General features: G+C 48.1%; 1 protein-coding gene across 2 annotated transcripts; it reads left to right on the forward strand.

Annotated features, from left to right (window-relative positions):
* The first annotated feature begins 2,237 nt into the window (after window positions 1-2,237).
* On the forward strand, window positions 2,238-15,362 carry RSL1D1 (ribosomal L1 domain containing 1). Of its 2 annotated transcripts, XM_036086265.2 has the most exons (9): window positions 2,238-2,424; window positions 3,161-3,300; window positions 5,203-5,341; window positions 6,231-6,379; window positions 6,469-6,570; window positions 10,050-10,143; window positions 10,228-10,353; window positions 12,443-12,742; window positions 14,833-15,362. In XM_036086265.2, exons 1-9 carry the CDS (start codon window positions 2,326-2,328, stop codon window positions 15,157-15,159), a joined length of 1,476 nt encoding a protein of 491 aa, XP_035942158.2. In that variant the 5' UTR covers window positions 2,238-2,325; the 3' UTR covers window positions 15,160-15,362. The 2 variants fall into 2 exon arrangements, with proteins under 2 accessions (XP_035942158.2, XP_035942159.2); XM_036086266.2 differs by lacking the exon at window positions 6,469-6,570.

The following is a 15,362-nucleotide window of genomic DNA, read 5'->3' on the forward strand; positions in this document are numbered from 1 at the left end:
GCAGGGGGAGTGGGAGAGGGAGAAGCAGGTTTCCCGCCGAGCAGGGAGCCCGATGCGGGGCTCCATCCCAGGACCCTGGGATCATGACCTGAGCCGAAGGCAGACGCTTAACGACTGAGCCACCCAGGTGCCCCTCAAATAAATAAAATCTTAAAGAAAAAAAAAAGAGTTTGTGGTCATCTCAAGGTTTGACTCTGAGGATCCACTTCCGTGCTCACTCCCGTGGTTGCAGCAGGCTGAGTAGCCTCAGGACATGGTAGGTGGCTTCACCCAGAGCAAATACTTTGAACAGAAGGAAAGAGGGAGGGATGCCTGGGTGGCTCAGTCTGTTAGGCATCTGCCTCCGGTTCGGGTCGTGATGTCAGGGTCCTGGGATCCAGCCCCGCATCGGGCTCCTTGCTCAGCAGGGCGTCTGCTTTCTCCCTCTCCCTCTGCCCCTCCTTCCCGCTCGTTCTCTCTCTCTCCCTCAAATACATAAATAAAATCTTTTAAAAAAAGAAGGAAAGAGGAAGGGAGGGAGAGAGATGCAGGGGGAAAAAATACTCAAAGTGGAAACTACAGTCGGCTGTGTCCTATCTGATAGAAGCAAGTCACACTCAAGGGGAAGGGAATGAAGCGCCATCACTTAAATATCCAAGAATCTGTAGGCATGTGTCCAATTTTTTTTTATCACCACAATATCACAGCCAGATTATGAACTTTCCCAAACCCTAGTGATGAATTAGGCCACGTCCTCTTCCTCCCCACCACCAGTTCAAAAACCGTATACCTACAGATTTCTCCAAGGTACGTATCAACCTTCAGCCTGGTAATGAATTAATTCCCTAACCTACCATTCTAGCCTCATCTCCCATCCTCCCCTCTGCATGTCCCTGCTCCAGCCACTTACTCCTTGCAAACACCACTGTGCTCCTTTATCTGAAGTCATGCCTTTCCTTTGGTCTAGAAGTCTGGTTCTCAGACTTGAATTCCAAAAGACACATGTGACTCCCCTAATGCTCTTCTCAGAACACTAGAAAACGTTGATACACGAAGCCTAACATAACAATTCAGAATACTGTGCTAAAATTAATTCCCCCTGACACGAAATTCTAGAACAGACGAGTGAGGGTAGGTGCCAAGGTTTAAGAACATTTCTTCCACAAGTTGATTATTGACAAAGTTACTATCGGAGACCAGCAGCAGAACACGCCTTCCGCCAGCCGTGGCAATATGGAAGGAGCATTTTGGGGAGAAAACATACACAAAAGCCTCCTACTCCCATTCTTTCAGCTCTCAAAAATGTCCACAGCTAGTTGCAAAAAGGCTAGAATCATCTTGCATGTCCATCACAACCCTCCTAAATAAACTCTGTTTATCTACACGATAGAAGGCAGTTTTTAAAGATGAGGCAGAGCACTAGGTACCGACTTGACAATCTCCAAGATACATGCATTCGGAGCAAAAGACAACGTACAGAACAGTGGGTATATTAGACTACTATTTGCTTTCCAAAAAAGATGATTAATGGGCGCCTGGGTGGCTCAGTCGGTTAAGCGTCTGCCTTCGGCTCAGGTCATGATCCCAGGGTCCTGGGATCGAGCCCCGTCTGGGCTCCCTGCTCACCGGGAAGCCTGCTTCTCCCTCTCCCTCTGCCTGCCGCTCCCCCTGCTTGTGCTCTTACCAGAAAAATAAATACAACCTTAAAAAGAAAAGATTAAGTTTAAACCCACGCATCCATAAAGAGGAAAAAGGATGAGTACTTTCTAAACGTGCCTGGAACATCCTGCAAGGCTCCAGGACAACAGGTAGCAGCGGGGACCTCGGCGGACGCGGGCAGGGAGGGGACTCTACCTTTTCCGGCCGCGGGTTATTCCAGCCTGCACGCTTCGGGGTACCCGAGCTGCTGACCTCCCGCCTCTCTCAGACCCGAGGCGGTGAGACCGGCGCCGGCTCACCGCTCGCTTCCCCGCACCCCGGCCTCCGAAGGGGCGGCGGCGGGCCGGCGCGGGTGGGTGGCAGGCCAGGCCTCGCGCTCTCCCCAAGCCCCTCCCCCCCTTGCAGGCGCTCGCTCGATTCCCTCCGTGCAGGGTGAGAGCCAGGAGTCGCCAGGCTGCTCCCGCGCCTCACACAAGAGCCTTGGAAAGCAGGCGCAGCGCCCGGCTCGGTTCACTCGCGCCGCCAAAATCCCGCCGCTGTGACGTCCTGGGGTCCAACCCCGCGCTCCCGGACGTGACGCGACCCCGGTCCCGCCCCCCAACTTCCGGCTACGGGCCTGAGCTCGCGCGTGCGCACGGGGAGCCAGCCCTGGGTACCCCGCGCGCGTCTGCACGAGGTGAGAGCGAAATGGAGAGTTCGGCTTCCACGCCACCCTCATCCTCAACCGCAGCCTCGGCCTCCGCTCCGGCGACCCCGGCCTCCGTGGAGCAGCTGGACAAGGGACAAGTGAGCGGCCCTTTGGGGCGGGGGGGGCGGAAGCGGGGTGGCCGTGGGCTTGTGAGGCTCGGGGTGCGGGTGCGGGTTCCGCGCCCCCGCGGGCGCCCCCGGAGTTTTGGGAGGGTCGCTGGGTCGCGCTGCCCTCAGCCTGCCGGCTCCTTTCTGCGCGCCGGGAGGTGCCTGTCGCCCCCTAGCCCTGCGGCCTGCCCCCTCCTCCCCCAGGTGGATTGCAGGCGCAGCCTGGGCTTCCGGGGTGAGATCCACCTAGCTCTGCTTCCCCACCGTTGACTTGAGCAGGTTGCTTAATTCTGCAAGCTTCAGTGACCTCAGGTTTAAAAGGCCTCTGCTGGCCTTGGCTCCTCCCCGGGATCAGAGGAGGCAAGGCCCCTGAAGCTCCGTAGCCAGGGGCCTGGCACATAGTAAGCGCTCAGTGAATGCTAGTTGTGGTGTGTAGCGCTTTTCCCGGGATTGCTGCCTTAATCATCGAGGGCCCGGGAAGCATGTTCCCACCTGGCGCGAAGCCTTCACGTGGGAGAGGCTCTCTTCTGTAGACGGGTGCTGAGCGGATACTTAGGTGGTTTCTGATGGAGTCTGATCCCAAATTGTAGGATCCTGATACAGACGGTTGTGGAGGTTGCCTATTCAAATAGAATTTGAGGAGGAAGAAAAAGGAAAAAATGCGGAGGAGGGGGCAAATGCTAAATTAGATTGAGATTTAATTTATTTGTGTGTCTCTACTTTGCAGATTAGAAAGGCGGTGGAAGCTCTGTTGGCACATTCCAAGTCCAGGAAAAACGCCAATGGATTGCTTTTGAATGAGAATGAAAATTTCTTTTTAATGGTGGTATTGTGGAAGATTCCAAGTAAAGAACTGAGGGTTAGATTGTAAGTTCTGATTTTCTATTTTTGCTCTTGTTATCTGCTCGGTCATTCGGTATAGTTGTAACAGTCGCCCTTTTGTTTCTAGTGGAAACTGCGAACTCAAAATATGAGTTGAAATATGAAATTGTGCCTTAAAAAAAATAAAAAAGGAATTCAGACATGCTTAAATTTCCTAAAAATTTCGCCAGTTTTCTGGGGCTGGGTGGACAGTTAACCTAAGCAGTTCTATTGAATCTGAAACTGGGTTTTTAGAATAAATTAGACAGCTTTTGTGTTTGTATAGATTCTGTTATCCTTCCATATCATGCTAGTTCCAAGCTAAACTACTGAGGTCCCGGACTCACTCCTCAAGTAAAGATGATTAAAAACTTAATGAGGAGCAGTGAGCTCCTTCTGGAAAACAAACCCATGGTGATCACACGTTCTTACTGCTATAGGACTCTGCAGAGTTGCCAGACTTAGCAAATAAAAATACAAGTTTTTTTTTTTTTTTTTTAAGATTTATTTACTTATTTTAGAGCACGAGTGGGATGGGCAGAGGGAGATATAATTTTAAGCAGACTCCCTCCTAAGCAGCAGAGCCCTATGTGGGGCTCGATCCCACAACCCAGAGATCATGATCTGGGCCAAAACCAAGAGTCGGATGCTTAACCCACTCTGCCACCCAGGTGCCCCAAAATATAAGTTAATTTTTAGTATAAGTAGGTCCCATGTAATATTTGGGGCATAATTATACTAAAAAAAATACAAAGATCAAAATTTAACTTGTGCTGTTTTCTATCGGGCACCCCTGCCTCTGTGGAATCTTTCATTTCCTGACTGTCCAAAAAAAGCCAGGTGTGCTAAGGAAAATATATCGGATAGATGGTTTCTTTTCTTTTCCCCATGAGTGGGGACGCGGGGCTGGTAAGAATGATTAGAAATTGGAAAGAGTCTTGGATCCTCAGATTCTCTTAACTGATGATCACAGACCTGCCCCAGTCAGTTGCCTTAGTTACTATGTTCTCTATCCCGCACGCATTCTTTTATTCCACACCTCTGCTCAGGCAGTTTCTCCTTTCTGGGAAGCCCTGTCACTTTCTCTAGGATATTTTCCCAGCTCGTCACCTCGTGATGATTCCTGCCACTTCCCGGCTCGGTATCACTTCCCATCGTGTTTGGCAAGTCGTGTGTGCGCCCCTCAGGCCAAGGAAATGTTTCCTCAGAACACAAAGTCCTAGGAAATGAGTGAAACCTTGTTCTCGATATAAGACTCAACTGTAATAACACATGTTTGCTGGTCGCTGTTGGTTTGCTCCATGTTTTCTGTTCAGCTCTGAAGGAGCTATGTTGTTTATGGAGCCCAGAGTTTTCTGCAAGGTAAAGTTCTGAACCAGAACTATCCTGATGAAACCAGATTATTCTAGCACGTTATAGTACATGTGCATATATCAGAACATATAAAATAATAACCTCACGTGCACTACTTTGGGTGTCTTTGATAATGTTCTAACTGTGGTTATATCCCACATAGTAATTATTACTTTGTTTATTTTGGGAGAGGAGGGACAGGGGGAGAGGGGGAGAGAAAGAATCTTAAGCAGACTCCACACCCAGGGTGGAGCCCAGTGTGGGGCTCGATCTCACAACCCTGAGATCCTGACCTGAGCCAAAACCAGGAGCCACCGACTGAGCCACCTAGGCGCCCCTGATTGATATTTTGGACTCTGGGTATTTGTGATGATTTACTTGAATCTTAAATCTCTTCTCCATACCATTAAAGACTAGATATATTTTTAAATGTTCTTGGTAGAGTATTTGCTTAAATAGCGTGAATGAAGTTTGTTGAAATGACTGAATTTATTGTGTATTCTGTGGAATAGAAGCATATGTTTTCTTCCTCTGTTCCATCTCTGTATTTTGCAGGTCCTTGCCTCATGGTATTCGATCCGATTTAACAGATATTTGTTTACTTACCAAGGATGAACCCAATTTAACTCCTGAAAAGACAGAACGGTTTTACAAGAAGCTTTTGAACAAGCATGGAATTAAAACCATATCTCAGGTCAGGAGTGGTTAATATTTTCAGGACAATTAAAAGATCTGCTTCAGTCTTTGAAGTGATAAGTAGTACATCTCTGTACTATCTACTAACCCAGTATTTCTTTCCTAGAGATTTTATTTGTATTTATTCATTCATTCATTCATTTAAAAAATTTTATTTTTGCATAATCTCTTCACCCAACGTGGGGCTTTCAACTCACAACCCTGAGATCAAGAGTCACATGCTTCACTGACTGAGCCAGCCAGGTGCCCCTAGGAATTTAATTTTTTCTTTCTAATTTTCACTGGCTTTAGTAAGGCATGTTCCATCTTCTCTATGATGGATGAGCTGTTAAGGTTTCTTGACCTAAAAGCTAATGTGTACATCAATAACTTTTTTTTTTTTTTAAGATTTTATTTATTTACTTGAGAGAGAGAGAGCACAAGCAGGGGGAGTGGGAGAGGGAGAAGCAGGCTCCCCGCTGAGCAGGGAGCCCGACGTGGGGCTCGATCCCAGGACCCAGGACCATGGCCTGAGCCGAAGGCAGACACCTAACTGACTGCCACCGAGGTGCCCCATCTGTAACTTTCATATCTTGAAGAGTTTACGGAAGATTGCTCCAGTAGGTCAAGGTCGGCACTTCCAGAACATTCCCGGGCTTGCCTGTGACTTGGCACTTCCCGTCGTGGTTTGTAGTTGTTGGTGTCCTTTCTTTATGTGGCGTCCCAGCTCATCTCTGTGTCCCCATCGGTTAGCACGGTGCCTGGCCCCTGCTTGGCGCTCTCCACATGTTCACTAAACTGTGGCTCTGGGACATTTTAAGATCCGGACACAGTTATAGCTTGAGTATTTCTAGTTTCTGTTCAAGTTCTTAACTTTTTGTGTTTTTCCTCTTCCTTGTGTTTTCTAGATTATCCCCCTCCGAACTTTAAAAAAGGAGTATAAAGCCTATGAAGCCAAGCTCCGCCTCCTGGGCAGTTTTGACTTCTTCCTCACTGATGCAAGAATCAGGCGGCTCTTGCCATCCCACCTAGGGAGACATTTCTATCACAGAAAGAAGTAAGTGTCTTAGCAGTAACTGGGTTTGAGCAGAGTGAACTTCGTAGGTGTATATACATTGTGCTGCAAGCGCCTGTGTGTTCTTACAGAGTTCCGGTGCCTGTGAACCTTCTGGCCAAGAATTTATCCAGGGAGATCAATGAATGCATAGGTGGAACGGTCTTAAACATCTCTAAAAGTGGTTCCTGCAGGTAGGTCAGAGGTAGTAACGGTGTGTGCCTGTGTCTAGTCTTAGAGTCATTTGATAATAATTGCATTAACCTTTTTTTTTTTTTTTTTAACAAGGTCGTGTTAATGAAACCAGATCCTTCTATTAAAACTAAGGTCCATCCCTCAGAAGTATTTAATTCTCTAGAAAAGCGCCGTCCCATAGAACTTTCCACAGTGATGGAAGTGGTCTGTATCTCGGCTCTGTATAGGAGTCCTTAGCTGTACGTGGCTGCCGTGGCCAAGGAACTGAATTTCTAGTGTTACTTGATTTCAGTTAACGTAAACTGAAATAGGCAGGTGTGGCTAGTGGCTAGTATTTACTGTGTTGGCCGGGGCACCGCTAGGTATTGCAGAAAACGAGGACAAAACTAATGCTTAGGGAATGTCAGCGGTTCTGGGCTTTTGTGTTTCCTGGGCTCATACTACCCGTTACAGGGAAGATCCCCCTCAGTCTTGGTTTAACTTCTCGTTCAGTGAATTCATTATCCGTCCTGTCTCATCATGCCGTCGGGTGTCTCTCTGTTGTCACACTGATTTCTTCTGACTCAGGATGCCGAGCTGGGTGGAACCCCCACACCCAGCCTCAGAAATCAGGAGAGACCTTGAGGCGCCTGAGTGGCTTAGTCATTAAGTGTCTGCCTTTGGGTCAGGTCATGATCCCAGGGTCCTGGGATTGAGCCCCGCATCGGGCTCCTTGCTCGGCAGGAAGCCTGCTTCTCCCTCTCCCACTCCCCCCTGCTTGTGTTCCCTCTCTCGCTGTCTCTCTCTGTCAAATAAATAAATAAAATCTTGGGGGAAAAAAAAAATCAGGAGAGACCTTTTGGGGTGGTGGTGGCTCCCCAGCTGGACAGAGAATGTGGCTCCACCTTTTTTATTAGGCTGAGGGGCCAGTTAAGTTTGAGTGCTTGGCAGGTGAGGAGGAGGAGGGGATTTTTAAACATATTCAGAATCTTTTTTTTTTTTTAAGACTATTTATTTGAGAGAGAGAGAGCATAAGCAGGGGGAGAGGGAGAAGCAGGCTTCCCACCAAGCAGGGAGCCCGATGCGGGGCTCGATCCCAGGACTCTGGGATCATGACCTGAGCTGAAGGCAGCCGTTTCACTGACTGAGCCACCCAGGCGCCCCAGAATCATTTTGAAAAATAACCTGCCTGGGGCATCTGTGGAATGGGGATGGGTAGCTGCCAGGAGGGTGGCACTCTAGGGTACAGTGGCCCCTCCTAAAGATACCCCAGGAGCCTCTGTGTACCCAGGGGCAGCACCCACGGTAAAACGGGACTGCCAGGATGGCTAGACTCTGCTCCCCGGGGTGGTTCTGGGGTTGTCGTCTGTCTGCAGGTGGCCGATCCCTTAATGGGCTGTAATGAAGTGGCTGAGAAGAGTTGGTGGTCAGGCCTGGGCCCGACTCTGGTTGTAGGCAGACGTCAGAGTTGTGGCTCATGGGAAGTGATGAGCTAGCAGATCAGAGGCCTGGGGGCCTGGGATGGATGAGCAGCTGAGAGGGGGGCGGCACCAAGAAGGCAGATGAAGGAGCAGCGGTCTCCTCTTTTCCTTCGGGAGACTTGTGGGCAGCTAACGGACAGTACAGACACCTGAACCATTCTTGGCTCTCCTTTCATACCCACCCTCCTCCCGCTGCCCCTCATTCTTTCCTTTTCCCTCTCTCCTGTCCCGTCCCCCTCCCCGTCCTCTCTCTCCCTCACTGCTTGTCATCTTCCCGCCTGGGAAACCAAGGGTGTGCTTGCAGCCGGCAGTGAGCACGCAGCGGGCAGAGCCCTGTCTTTGGCTGGAGGGAGGTCACAGCACCAGCCCCGTCTCATCCTCATTCTGCGACCCCCAGCAGACCATGAGCCTGCCTTCCGGCTCCTGCAGTGCAGGAACAGGGGACCCTATGGCTAAGCAATAGAGGAACTTTCCACTTGGCTTCTGCCTGCACCCTGCTTCTGCTGAAGGGATGGTCTTGCCCTTGGCCTGAAGACTCTGTTACACGAGGGACGAGAACTGTTGGTCTTAGAGATAACAGCTGGGTCAGGGCAGGGGACTGGGAAGACGGAAGCATCCCTCCTAGCGGTCTTTCCTTCCCGAACAGCCCCTCCTCAGGAAAGCTCGAGGGCCAACTCTGTGAGCTGTGTTTCCTAGGATGAAGGTAGAATTTCCTTCAGCCCTGCCCACTGACCGATAGGCCTCACAGAGCGGCTCCTCCATGACCGGTTCACGGTGTGATGGATTTCAGGAGCAGGGCATTGCTAGAACACGAAGAGAGTAGTCTCCCTTTAAAATAGATTGAAACTAAGCAAAACAAGCCAATCAGAGAAAGACCGTTATCATACGATCTCACTCATGTGGAATTTAAGAAACAAAACAAGATCATAGGAGAAGGGAGGGAAAAATAAAACAAGATGAAATCAGAGAGGGAGACAAATCACAAGAGACTCTTAATCATAGGAAACAGACTGGAGGGGTTGCTGGAGGCAAGGGGGTTCCTGGGGGATGGACATGAAGGAGGGCACGTGATGTAACGAGCACTGGATGTTATATAAGACTGATGAATCACTGACCTCTATCTCTGAATCCAAGAATACATTGTTAATTGAATTTATTTTTTTTTAAGATTTTATTTATTTTGGGGCGCCTGGGTGGCTCAGTCGTTGGGCGTCTGCCTTTGGCTCGGGTCATGATCCCAGGGTCCTGGGATCGAGCCCCGCATCGGGCTCCCTGCTCGGCGGGAAGCCTGCTTCTCCCTCTCCCACTCCCCCTGCTTGTGTTCCCTCTCTTGCTGTGTCTCTCTCTGTCAAATAAATAAAATCTTTTTTTTTTTTAAGATTTTATTTATTTATTTGACAGAGAGAGACAATAAAATCTTTTTAAGATTTTATTTATTTATTAGACAATAAAATCTTTTAAGATTTTATTTATTTGACAGAGACAATAAAATCTTTTTTAAGATTTTATTTATTTATTAGAGACAATAAAATCTTTTTTAAGATTTTATTTATTTATTAGACAAAATCTTTTTTTTTTAAGATTTTATTTATTTGACAGAGACAATAAAATTTTTTTTTTTTTTTTAAGATTTTATTTATTTATTTGACAGAGAGAGACACAGCGAGAGAGGGAACACAAGCAGGGGGAGCGGGAGAGGGAGAAGCAGGCTTCCCGCCGAGCAGGGAGCCCGATGCGGGGCTCGATCCCAGGACCCTGGGATCATGACCTGAGCCGAAGGCAGATGCCTTCTGAGCCACCCAGGCACCCCTGTTAATTGAATTTTAACAAAAAAATCAGTTGTATAAAACAACTGCAAAAAAAGAAACAGTGAAACCCTAAAGATTTTAAGGTTTCTACCTCTGATTTTTTTGGGGGGGGGGTCATGTATTTATGTTTCTCACCTGCCTGTGCTTCATTTTGAAACACAAATTAGTGTTTTTTTTAATATTTGTGTCTGATATTGTATTAAATTCCAGTACTATCCGCGTTGGCCACACTGGAATGGAGGTTGAACACGTCGTTGATAACATCATCGCCGTGACGAAGGGGCTTTCCCAAAAGTTGCCAGAGGTGCGGTCTCACCAATGCATCCATTGATTGTTTGTTTAAAAGAACCAGAACCCGGACTGGTAATACCATTCTTGTCTGTTGCAGAAGTGGGAAAGCGTGAAACTCCTGTATGTGAAAACCGAGAGGTCCGCTTCCCTGCCCATCTTTTCCTCATTTGTCAGCTGTCAGGATGAAGCAAAGGGATTATGCACCCCCAGTCAGAAGAAAAAGGTGAGTAGGATTTTACATACCGGGTGGGCTTAGTCACAGGTGTAAACACAGCCCAGGAAAAGGAGTGGATGCCCTTTCTGTCTGACCTATGGTGCTTTCCCAGTGGTCCTGCTTTTGTGTGCATTCTTCCCGCTTTGCAGATGAGATCCGTTAGCAGTGGTGTGAATAAAGCATATCGGGGTACAAATATCTTGTGTTTATTGGTACGTTAGTTAAGTGGCCCGAGTAGGCTCAGCGGGGCCCCGTGTAGTGGCAAGAGGAGCTAAAGGAAGACCAAAATCTAGTTCATTAAGAACTTTTTCTGGGCACAATTTACTGTTGCATTGGGCTAACAGATAACCCCTTAGTTTGGGAGTGTAGGTTTTCAGTGCTATTGCGAAAAAAAAGCCAACATGAGGGAAAATTCCGTTTTTTTGCTGTTTGTTAGACCAGTCTCCTAGTTTGCTAACACTTTTCTTTAGCTGTGTTAATCGCGTGCAGTGGGTTAATTTGGGTCTTTTAATTTCTTTTTTTCTTTTTTTTTTTTACTTGTAGAAGTTGTGTGTGTTCTTCTTTTTCAAATTGGCTTTACTTCTTTTACTTTCTTATTACCTACCTACAAATGGTTCTCCAGTTTACTGTAATTCCTGGAACACGTTAAGCATTCCTATTCTGTCGTCGGATCATTTGAGTGGCACCCTGCTGGTGTCCCAGCCGGTTCTGTGTCCCTGCTGGCTCTTCATGGACCTGGTCGTCTTTGTGTCATGATCGTCGCATTGGGAAAATGATTGGTAGAAATAATCTGAGGTGTGAGATAAAGATCTTTCTCTAGAAGATTTCCATTTCTGTCTGCTGGGCACCTCAGGGCCCTGGGCCTGGGGCTCCCTGAACGCACATTTCAAGGCTTGAGATTCCCTGAATGATTCCAAGCAAACAATGCTGAGACTCTGCACAGCTCTGCTTCCTGTTTGTCTTTACCCCGAGAGTAACTCACTGGCCTCCCAGCTTATTGTGGGAGGTTCCTCTTACAATCCCTGCCCGGTGTGGACACTGGGATTTGATTTCTCTCCATCCACCTGCACCCCATGGTAACATAAAAATTAGGGATCAGCAAATACTCTTGGCAGAATTTGCCTCTGGGCTCACTTACCCACTGGGTCCTTGTTTCAAATGTCTTGCAGGTAGTTGGTTCCTTGATGCCTTTAAGGGGAAAAAAAATTTTTTTTAATATATTATACCCCACTTTTTTTACTTATTTTCATTGGGAAGGTGACCCAGAAAAACAGACTTGCTGTTACCAGAAGCAAGAAATCTGAATTTTTTGCAGTTTGTCAGCAGATTGATTTGAGGACTTAGTGAAAATGTTGGAATTGCTGGTTAAAATGGAATCGGACACAGTTATGGATGTTATTGAACAGGACTCTGTGGTTAGGATAACAGATCTCTAGCTGTGGAAATGTTTTACTGTTTTCACTTAAAGCCACAAGCCTGCAGTAGGGAAAAAATGATCAGTTGTGGGGGTTTTTTTGAAATTGTTTTATTGAGACATAAATTACATCAGAATACTCTACAATTTAGGATAATTCTTTTTTTTTTTTTTTTTTTTTTAAGATTTTATTTATTTATTTGACAGAGAGAGAGATAGTGAGAGCAGGAATGCAAGCAGGGGGAGTGGGAGAGGGAGAAGCAGGCTTCCCGCCGAGCAGGGAGCCCGATGTGGGACTCGATCCCAGGACCCTGGGATCATGACCTGAGCCGAAGGCAGACGCTTAACGACTGAGCCACCCAGGCGCCCTACAATTTAGGATAATTCTTAACTCCCCCATAAACCAGATCAACTTTCACGGAAGCTCTGGCTGCAACCCGGGTTCTGAGTCCTGACGTAATTCACAGAGCGAGCATCTTCGGCTCTGAGTTAAAACCAAACTGGAGTTGACGCTCATGTGCTGGTAATGGGGTTTGTTTGCTCAGAGTTGGTACAGATCGAGGCACTTTCCAGAAGCCTAGGGGGAATCAGAACTGCAAGTGCCGAATCTCTGCCATTTATTTGCCAACAAGTATATCCCTTACTAAAATTATGCTTGGGGTTTTGTGTGTGTGTGTTTTGTAGGAAGCAAAGAAAAAACAAAAACAAAAAGAGTATCGTGAAAAACAAAAAGAGAAGAAGAAAAACAAAAGGCTTATGAAGCAGGCTAGAAAAGCTCCGTTGGCCCTGGAGAAGGAGGACGCGGGCCCCAAAACTGGTGGTACCCCGGCGCCCGACCCTCCCCGCCGGAAGGAGGAGCGGAGAGCGCACGAGAAGAAAGAGGGCAGTAGAGTGAAAGCTCAGTCTAAGGTGCAGGAGGAATCCGAAGACGAGATCCCTCAGCTGGTACCAATAGGGAAGACGCCAGCGAAAGGAAACGCAGAGGTATTTTCTTTGATTTTCATTAGAATTTTAGGAAACACTGCCCATGGTTTCAAAAAGCAGGCCAGGGCAGAAATGTGGGCAGTGGTTCTGTTGCTGACGGTGAGTCTGGATCCCCCACGTCCTAAGCCTTAGAAAACCGAGCAGGGCCAGGGCGGGCTTGGGTGCTGGGTCCCAAAACCTCTCCAACACCCCACCCCTGCTGGCTCCTGAAATCCGACTGCATGTATTTCACAGGATCGTTTAAAGGAACAGAGTTTTTTAACTTTTTGGTTCTTCGGTTCGGTTTTTCCTTGTTCTCCGTGTCCATCCAGCTGCTAGGAGAAGGCCTCTTGAACATGAGGGGGAAGGAGAGGGGGTGTTAAGAGCCCGGGGGGCTGTCCTCACCACGGGTGCAGCCTGCATGTCCCTGGTGTCAGACTTGGCCTCAGCACGTGGGAGTGACAGTCCCAGGGCTAGCCCTGCCCTTGACCCATTTGGTATTTTGTGTGGTAGCAGCAATCCCTAGAATCGTCAGGGTGTTGAAATTTTCACGTCCTGGCAAAAGTATTCCTTGTAAAGGTGCCCCCGAGTGCTACTGAGGTTTTAAATCTACTTGAAGTAAACACAGAGGATCCGTGTGTTACCTGGAAACATTGTAGTTGTTTTGAGCAGAAGCACACCGTGTGTGTCCCCGCGGGCGGGCGGGAGGTAATATGCTGGAGATGGGAAGAGGGGAGGGCACAGCTGAGCCGCTGCTGTGTAGCTGGCGCCCTTGGAACCCAGCTAGGAGACCGCGTCGGGGTAATGACCTGCAGAAGTTTCATTGTTCACTGGAGAGGCACGGATGAGGACACATCATGGACCCTTGCAGCAGTTGTTATGAGTAATTTGAAACGATGTTCAGTCAGGAAATACTCAGTGACCTCGGGAGTACTAATGAAGTTATTGGAGAAAGGGCAAAGCATTTGGCTTGCTTGCATGCATTTATTTATTTTATTTTTTAAGATTTTTTTATTTGAGGGACGCCTGGGTGGCTCAGTCAGTTAAGCGTCTGCCTTCAGCTGAGGTCATGATCCCAGGGTCCTGGGATCGAGCCCCGCATCGGGCTCCCTGCTCAGCAGGAAGCCTGCTTCTCCCTCTGCCGCTCCCTCTGCTTTGTGCTTTCTCTTTCTCTCTGATAAACAAATAAGTAAAATCTTTAAAAAAAAAAAATTTTTTTTGAGAGAGAGACAGCATGGGTGGTGGGGGGGGTGGCGTAGAGGGAGAAGCAGACTACGCGGAGCAGGGAGCCCGACATGGGGCTCGATCCCAGGACCCTGAGATCACGACCCAAGCCGAAGGCAGATGCTCACTGACTGAGCCATCCCGGCGCCCCAGCATTTGGCTTTTAAATGCATGCACACTTGTGGGGGGAAGGTAGTGAATAAGAGGTAGTTAATACAGTGTGCTAAAGTTATTAGAGAATTTTTGTTTCTTGTATTTCTTATGTTTTCCAAATTTCCTATAACAATCCTATCGTTTTATATTTACTGAAAAGCAAAGTTTTGCTTTGCCGGCTGTTTTTGTCTCTCTAACCTCCTCCCGTATTAGACGCATCTGTCGCTAGAGTGCTGTCCCCAGCTGTCATCTGGACTGCTGGGAAATCCCAGCCTCCTGGCGTGCGACACTCTGTCCTCTCCAAGAGCCTCTCAGTCTGCCTTTGGGAAGCAGTGTTTCCTGACAGGCGGCCTGGGTGGTTTTTACACACACAGTTTGGGAACCTCCTGTCCTCACCCACAGGCAAGGAATATACAACTGAAGGTGGAGAAGAGTCAGGATTGGGGCACAGGCTCTCTGCAGTGCTCCCAGTGGGCTATTCTGGGCGTCCCCACGAAAGGCAAAGGCGGTTCTCTGTTGACTGGACCCAGGAGAGCACCAGGGTCCTTGCTACGGTCCTTAGTGACAGAAAACAGTTGCCTTCCAGAGTGCCGGCAAGGCAAAAGGCAAAGCCATCCCTCATCTCCTCATATTGGGCTGTCCCTTCTGGGGGTGACATGATAAAGACAGCAGTTTTCAGAGTGACATTGTCAGGGTTTGTCTTCCCTTGGACTTAACTCCCTGCTTTTTCTTAGGTGCAAAAACACGCCGCAGGAAAGAAGTCTCCAAAAAAAAGTCCTGCCCCTAGCACACCCCATGGGAAGAAGAGAAAGGCCTTTCCGAGTTTGGAGACTCCGAAGGCTGCAGAGCCCAAGACCCCAGGCAATGGCCTGGGGAAGAAGCCAAGAATCAAAGAAGAGGCAGAGAAAGAAAAAAACTCTTCACTGGGGAAAAAAGACCCAAGACAGATGACCAAAAAGCCAGGGGCCAAGTTCTTCACTACTGCTAGTAAATCTGCAAAAAAAGCTCCCCGCACCCCCAAACAGTGGCCCAAAAAGCCCAAAGTACCCCAGTCGACCTAAAAATCAAGAGACTCAAGCAGAAGGAAACATCCACACTCCCCGAAGAGCTTTTTAAAAATGCCGGGTTCCCGAGCCCCACGCCATGCAGTCTTCTCCGGGAGTGAGGCCCAGACTTACCTGTTTTTTAAAACCTCCGCAAGTAATCCTGATGTATGTTTGTGTGTGTAAGAACCAGTAGTTCTGAAGTAAATCCATTTTTTTAA

Source organism: Halichoerus grypus, chromosome 6 (genome assembly GCF_964656455.1).
Source record: "Halichoerus grypus chromosome 6, mHalGry1.hap1.1, whole genome shotgun sequence".
Classification (NCBI taxonomy): Eukaryota; Metazoa; Chordata; class Mammalia; order Carnivora; family Phocidae; genus Halichoerus; species Halichoerus grypus.

Bases quoted from the DNA above. Each gene is read 5' to 3' on its own strand.
- RSL1D1 (XM_036086265.2), top strand. From the start codon at position 2,326: ATGGAGAGTTCGGCTTCCACGCCACCCTCATCCTCAACCGCAGCCTCG. The intron at 5,342-6,230 runs GTCAGGAGTGGT...TGTGTTTTCTAG, and splicing joins GAATTAAAACCATATCTCAG to ATTATCCCCCTCCGAACTTT. The intron at 6,571-10,049 runs GTAGGTCAGAGG...ATTAAATTCCAG, and splicing joins TCTAAAAGTGGTTCCTGCAG to TACTATCCGCGTTGGCCACA.